The 8,135-nt window shown below is 35.6% G+C and overlaps 2 protein-coding genes across 2 annotated transcripts; both read right to left on the bottom strand.

The window, feature by feature from the left end:
- Positions 1-297: 297 nt before the first annotated feature.
- Positions 298-2,172, bottom strand: LOC118752409 (plasmanylethanolamine desaturase-like; the record flags this gene model as incomplete). Its single annotated transcript, XM_036487303.1, is given in 2 exon segments — positions 298-1,925; positions 2,003-2,172. Coding segments are annotated over 2 exon segments (261 nt in total), but the record flags the coding sequence as incomplete, so codon positions are not given.
- A 664-nt stretch (positions 2,173-2,836) lies between these two features.
- LOC118752408 lies at positions 2,837-6,517 on the bottom strand. The gene has a single exon (XM_036487302.1). The coding sequence runs from the start codon at positions 6,515-6,517 to the stop codon at positions 2,837-2,839; it is 3,681 nt and encodes a 1,226-aa protein (XP_036343195.1).
- Between the last annotated feature and the right edge of the window lie 1,618 nt (positions 6,518-8,135).

Raw genomic sequence — 8,135 nt, forward strand, 5'->3', positions numbered from 1 at the left:
TAGTTTTCGTATTTCTGGAAATTACCGTTATATGGGAAGTGGGCGTGGTTAAAGTCCGATTTCGCCCATTTTCAATACCAACCTACCTTGGATTAAGGGAAACCTACATACCAAATTTCGTTGAGATATCTCAATTTTTGCTCGAGTTATCGTGTACACGGACAGACGGACAGACATGGCTTAATCGGTTTCTTTTTTCATCCTGATCATTTATGTATACATTTGTCTATATCTATCTCGATTCGTTTTGGCTGTTACAAACAACCGTTATGTGAACAAAATTAATATACCCTTGTGCACAAGTGCGCTCGGGTATAATTATTAGGACCAAACTTGTATAGAATGGAATTTCATACAACTTTTGTTCTTATGAGTTTTCTTAAAAATTAAAAATGGCCACGTTATTCAATGAAAACCATTTTTTCGAAAAAAAAACAAAATTCGGACATGCGCAATCGCTGGATTTGGTCGCCACTTGCCATTTACACGGAGACTGATCCCCCCGAGGGCATAAGATCCAGAAAAAATTCGAGAATTAATTTTTGCGAGGTCAAAAGTGTATAATGACTGGACAAGAAGGGCGACTTTCAAACGCTGCAGCAGCCATGTCCACCACTGTTTGGAAAATGCAGCGGTGATTGTTCTTGCACAGAATTTGATGCTCTTTCAGATGAGCATTGGTTTTTTGAGGACCTCGATGCTACTCGGATCCTACAGGCGAGGCGTCGCTTATCTCGCTGCAGCAACTGATACGGATAATTAGGGGGGGCTTGCAGCACTACCTAATCGTATTGCCCAATCCCTGTCCTGTCTCAAGGAACAATCAGAATATGGGACTCCTGACATACTCGAATCCCCCAAAAAAAATTTTTTTTTTGGGCTCTGACTGGCCTTAGGCGAGGCAGCAGGCCCATTTCGTGTTCCCTCATGCATGAAGACACCAAATATATGTATGGTCTTTGGGACCCCTACTCTACTTCTACTCGGTTTAGTTTGTTGGGCTCTTAGACTATAACCTAAAAAGATCTGGAAACAAAATTTGGTCAAAATAATGACACTTTCAATGCAATTCTAAAAAATTTTTCAAAATTTTACATAAAAACTTGACCGATTTCCTTTGACATTCCATATCGTTACAGAACTAACCATTTAATAAAACAAATACATATATATTTAAAATAACTAAACACTTAATTCATATAAAAATCGGATTGATTCAAAAAGATAAACAAATAAAAACAACAAATGCACTATGTGTTTAGATTTTTCGGACAGTCCTTAAAGTCGGCATTTGATTTGACTATTTATTTGCACCGATATTTTTTAACAATTGATCATTAGTTCTTAAGCAGCTTAATAATATATGTACATATATGTAAAAATGATCTCTTCGTCTAATTAATTATGCGCTATGTGGTGTATATTTGTAAAAAAAAGCCTCCTAATTCACTTATAGTGTTCACTTAAATTAATTGCTTGTGATATTTGATGTTATTGCAATTTGTTTGTTTTCTCCATTAACTACATACATATGTACATGTATGCATGTATGTATAGTGTAGTATGTATGGCTAGGTGAGTGTCGATTACGCGGTAGATAATCTTAAAAAATTCTAATTAATACAGGCAAACTAGTGTCTTGTAGTCAGTATGCCTGTATTCAGCATTTGTACATTCAGCGTTTTAATAAAAATGCTCATAAGATTTCAATAAATTTTCGTGTGTGTGATTGAAAAACTCTCACAATACCAATGCTGGTAAATGTGCATACATTTACACGTACATACATGTCCATAGGATATAATTTAGGATTTTGCACTATCCGCCAACACAGTTATGTCATCTTTTTGGCCCACTTTAGGTCATCATCGCGTGCCTTGCAGCCTGTTGAGTACTCAATTACAGCTTCTAATGTGGGCCAGAATCTTAGAAAAATAATTACATAAAATTAAAATTAGGTTATGTATTATTTAATTACTATATGTCCTTTAAAAAAGTATACCTTATTTTCTCCAGTGGCCAATTCAACCAGCCAGTGGTAATGCAAAAGTATGTCTCATGCGGCGCAACATGATGAATGCGGTGATGCTTTCGCGGCAATACTATGTGGTAGTTTTGCAAGAAAAGGACCCACCTCGGCAAACCCCAATAGGTATGCGACCACTTGTGAATCTGCAGGGGAAAGGAAATAACTAATTTTAAAGTTTTATTGTAATAAAGAGTTTACTTTTAATGGAATGAATAAGATTAAGGATAGTTTGAAGCCATTGGGACCATTAGACCATACGGGTTCACCAAACAAAAACGAAATGAGAGAATAATCACTCCAATCGATTTTAAACATATGTATATTACGTCGGCCGCTGTGGTGTAGTGGTAAGCAGTGCGCGCTTTCACTCCTCAGCACCTGGATTCAAGCCCTGGCCAAAGCAACATCGCAAAAAATATAGAAAAGGTTTTTTCTTAACAGCGGTCGTCCCTCGGCAGGCAATGGCAAACCTCCGAGTGTATTTCTGCCATGAAAAACAGCTTCTCATAAAAATACAATCGCCGTTCGGAGTCGGCGTAAAACTGTAGGTCCCTCCGCTTTGTGTAACAACATCAAGGCGCACGCCACAAGTCGGAGGAGAAGCTCGGCCAGACACTAACATATGTGTAAGCGCCAATATATATTATATTATACTAGCGGACCCTCACCCGCTTCGCTGGGTGAAAGAAAAATAGAAATGAAAGGTGTTCTTGGTTTTTTCCTTTTTTTTGTCATTTAATTCATGTTCGGCCACTATTTTGTGACTTATTCTAATAACAATGATTACAATGATTGTAAACTAAAAACTTATTCTAACGCCTTCTGATACACAACATTTTTGGTTTTATTTTCATGTGGTGTATAAATATATAGTAACGATGGTTTCCCTACTCGCGAACATCCTACATACAGTTGTCCATGTCCAAAGCATGAATAAGTTAGGTCAATTCCACACAATTGAAGTGTTTGACCTTGAGACTTATTGATAGTAATAGCAAAAGCAAGGCGAATGGGAAATTGAATTCGTTTACAATCAAAAGGCAAATCTGTTGGAATCATTGGAATACGCGGAATCAAAACATCTTCACCTTTAAATTTGCCTTGCAAAATTGTTGCTTCAATTACATTATTCATTGTCCGTTTCACTGCTAATCTTGTCCCATTGCATAGTTTCGGCTGATTGATATTTCGTAACATAATGATCACTGCGCCGACTTTCAATTGCAAACGATGTGGTGGCAAGCCAGGCAAATCAAGTGAGTTCAAAAATTCAATGGGATAATTCACTACATCGTCGGGATTAGTGATTGAATCAATTGATTTATAGGTCACAACTTCACCTGGAATTTGAGTCAAAATACTGGCATTGATTTCATTGACATCGACATTTTTGGCAGCTAATATAGCTCTCTCGCTTAGCCAATCTTGATTTCGATAGTTTTGTGCAATATTTGGGAATACATTTTGCACTAATTGTACTCTTGATACTGTTACGGTACAAAAATTAGTTGGAAGTGTGATCATGCCTGTATTCTTCTCAATTGGCTTTCGTCCATTTCCAATTTGCAACAAATGTTCGGAAAATTCAGCAGCTGTTGGATCATTCTGTAACTGCACACGAACATTGGTAGTTAATGTGAGTTTTTGAACATATCTCCACAGATTAGAAGATTTAAGGCATGCTCTCAATTCATCAGCTGCTGTTGATTTGGGAATAACAGGCAAAGTTTGTCGAAAATCACCGGCCAATAGAATTAGTGCAGCACCAAATATGTTTGTGTTATTTCGCAAATCTTTCAGTGTTCTATTTAAGGCTTCCAGTGATTTTTTATGAGCCATCGTACATTCATCCCATACAATAATTTTACATGTTTGTAAAACCTTTCCCATTCCAGAATTTTTAGAAATATTGCAAGTTGGTTCTTCATTTACTTGCATATTTAATGGTAACTTTAATGCAGAATGGGCAGTGCGACCGCCATCCAATAAAGTTGCCGCTATTCCAGATGATGCCAAAGCCAATGCAATATTATTCTGTGATCGAATGGTGGCCAAAATTAACGACAACAAAAACGTTTTTCCAGTCCCACCTGGTGCATCTAAGAAGAATATTCCTCCTCTTTCATTTGCAACATTGTCTATAATTGTGTCATATGCCTGCCTTTGTTCTGTGTTTAATTTTGGTAGGTTTGTGGTTACAAATGTGTTCAGCTCATTTCGATCATATTCTTTTTCACGTCTTAATTCTGCATTGTATGCATCATGCATCGGACGATTGGGTGCGATCATACCTAACTCACTCAGAGTTTTATTTGCAGTCATCAGGCAAAAGTCTCCGATTTTAATTAATGCCTCATTATATAATTCATCTGTGTAATTCAAATTTGGATTTGCAGTAATGCGACGTACTTGATTTAGAATATCTTCTGTCATGTATTCTCGGTAACTTCTCCACATTTCTATTGGGTTTGCTGGGAAACATGTAGCAATAATGATGGCAAATAGTGTTCTTATTTGGTGTGGAGAACTTGTTGCACATGCATCCATAAGAGTTGCATTCCAATGATTGTCATTTTCAAGCAAATTCAATTCTTCGCATGCTTGCCGATAAGTATAACAAAGATTACCATTAACTCGTTTCAAACTTTGGAATGATCTTGGGCCGGGAATATTAACTAAGAGTAAACGTAAATAGAAACATTCCGCTTGACTTGGATGCACAGTGTAAAGTCGTCCGATTGCATCACCCAAATGAACACCAGGATATCCATCTACAGGTATTCCTCGTTGCCTTCGTACCCATGAGTTTGATGATGCATTCCAAGTATAATATTTAGGCTCATTTGAATAAAGCAATGTTCTTGCAAATGAATCTGTTTCACATAAGTTGAAAAATGCAGTTAGTGTTGTTGCTGGTGGTCGTTCAGCCATTTGTTGAGCAGTATTTTCATCGAAATAAACACGTTGTCCATTTTCTAAATGGACTGACAAATGAATAACAGCTGGATGGCGATCATGAATCGGAAATGATAATATCCTCCAAACTGCTTCGTTACTACTAATGTATCTTCCCATTTGGTAATTAGTAATTTCATCATTTTGATTTGCAACTCCAAATACTGCCATGTCACTTCCTTTATTGATATATTTGCATATGTATTTGATGGATTTTACGGAGTTACAATATTCAACATTTATATGTGCGTTAAATGTTTTCGATAATAATTTGGAATACGGAACTATCCAACGGTTATCGATCTCCACATCTTGATTATTTATTTTTACAGTGACTGTTTTTCCATTATCTTCTGGTGATCTTCTACGGTACATTGGATATCCATCATTTCCAGTCATTGTTTCAGCAATTAATTGCTTTGGGTAATTTTTTGAACATTTACCATCAACCATACATGGAGAATTTTGATTTAACGTACCACACGGTCCATGAATCATGTTTTTGGTTACAGTAGCATGTAATTCGGGATCTTCATTTATATCTGGAATTTCAGCACATATAATATCATCAATTTTATCTGTGGTTAGTTTTTGTTTTAACCAAATCAAAATATGCGCATGAGGCAAGCCTCTTTTTTGCCATTCCACAGAATACATGAAACATTGTACATCTCTGTAAACTTTATGTTTTACAATGAAATCCATTAGAGACTGTAGCTTTCGTCTAAACACTCTTGCAGTAATGTCATGCCTATCAGTAGCTGATTGTCCAGGATATAAATGATTCTTAATATCATCCCATTTCGGATTGCATGTAAAAGTTATGAATAAGTCGGGTCGACCATAATTTCTGACATAACACATTGCATCTTGGGCGTATTCATGCATATGCCTTGGACTGCCTGTATACGATGAAGGTAATATTTTCATTTGACCAATGTTATTCACGTTGGTATCGTTGTTAATTGCATCTCGTAAATGTATGTATTCGTCACAGCGTAATTTTCTTTGGTTGAATCTAATGTAATTCAATCGTTCTGTTTCTATTTTCGCATACATGTCAACAATGTACTGATGAAATAATTTACGACATTTTAAAATGTGATTCTCTTGATTTCCTCTTATCATGATTCGGTATGCATAATAATTCATTGCGCTTACAGTTTTATTTGTTTCTTGACCATTTGTTGGATTTATTAGTTTTATATCAATCGAATAACCATCTTCACCACGACAGAACATAAGAGGATATTGCAATGCATCATATTTTCGATGCGTTTCATTAACACGTTGTAGTGTATCATTTCTTCTTTGCAAAACAATATCCCTTGGTTGAAAATCATCACCAGATATAACAATTGCAACCTCGTTGCTTGAAGTTGGTTGATTGTATCTTCCACGATGGTCGCCGGCAGGCGTTTTATTTGCATCAATTTTGATTTTATGATTATCAGATGACAATCTTTCGAATGTTGTTTTAAAACTTTGCACCAAAACATTGTGTGTGTGTAATAAATCTTGTAACTCTCTCATGATGACTCTGTTTATATTTCTGGAAAATGCACATCGTGTTTCAAGCTCATCATCGTTGTCATTAATGAAATAAATTTGCAAAAATTTTGACTCTTGATCGGGTAGTGGTAGTAATGAACCTATTAGGTGATATGCTTGCCCTTGAATCTGGAAAAAGCCATAATTAGAGTCTATAAAACCTAATGATTCATTACATGTGTCAGGGAATCTTGTTGAACGTTCAAGTTGATGTATTACCTTGAACGTTGGCATGAAGTTATCGGTTATAATTTGTCCAGCACCAAAAGATGTAATCTGAAAAGATGAATTATATGTGGAAATTTTTTCAAGAAAATATTTGGAATCGGGTGATGTTCCGGATAATAATGTAGCTAATGGTTCGGGCGGATATTGTATGTCTGGTAAACGAACTTTTCCTGCAGCGCAACACATGCCTGGTGTTTCAGTTTTAAATTTCAATGCTTGACAAAATCCGCAAATTTTATCGATACTTCCAATGACAACGTATTTGTGAGATGAATAATCAAGTTGTGGGTTATATTGAAATGCTGCACCATTAAAATTTACAGAATTGATATTTATTGGCCGATTTTGAGAACGTGACCTATCACGATCTCTTTGTTGACGTAATCTATCAGCATGATTTTCGTCATTTTCATTTTGTCTGTGATTTTGCACATTTCTACTGTTACGGGTATTACGCCCGATGTTAGCATGTCTTCTACCTCTTCCACCTCTTGGCATTTCTTTTACCTTTCAGTTGTATTCAAACGACACTTTTATCAAAATCGAATCAAACTGGTCTTTTTTATGTCACTCTGAGCTCTTGATAGCTACTTTTCTGTTTTTAAACTGGAATTCAAATTAACATACTGTTAGCGCCATCTTTTGAAAATATAATTGAACGTGGTCACACGTGTTGAATATGACCACGTGTTGAAATGGAAATTACACAGAACAGAAATCGGCTCGTTTGGCATGTTTACCGTGTTTAGCTTTTCTTTGTTTTCTAAGGCTCACCTGCACAGCGAAAATTTATATTTTTAACTCAAAGTTAGGCTCACTTGCACAGCGAAAATTTATATTTTTAACTCAAAGTTAATGTCAAATGTATTATTTTTGCCGATTTCTGTTGTGTGTATTTTTCACTCCATTTGTTCACTGTTTCACTTGCTATCAATCATTTGCAAAAATAATATATATGAAAATATTTAAGAAAAGAGATTATGTTCACATTTTCCAACGATATTTTCATTAAATTTTCGAAAATAATAATTATTTTTGACCTTGATTTACACTTTTCACTTTCACTGTTTTGCCACCGTAAGTTACCACGTCCTTTCTTTTCCAATGCCACGGCGAAATGACGCGCCGTATACTGGTTTTTCGGAATTAAACTTTCAGGTTTAGAATAACGTAAATCACGTAGTCACGTAAATTATCAACTTTAAAAATGCACGATTTTCAAACGCACGCGAAGCGTTCAAAAAAAAAAATTTGAAAAGGTTGCTTAAACTTTTTAAAAGTTGCTCAATCTATGAAGTTTTCAAAAAAAAAATTCAGTGTTTTCAAAAAAAAAAAAATTTGAAAAGGTTGCTTAAACTTTTTAAAAGTTTCT

This window comes from Rhagoletis pomonella, unplaced genomic scaffold (assembly GCF_013731165.1).
Source record: "Rhagoletis pomonella isolate Grant_MI unplaced genomic scaffold, Rhpom_1.0 Rhpom_scaffold_01478, whole genome shotgun sequence".
Taxonomy (NCBI): domain Eukaryota; kingdom Metazoa; phylum Arthropoda; class Insecta; order Diptera; family Tephritidae; genus Rhagoletis; species Rhagoletis pomonella.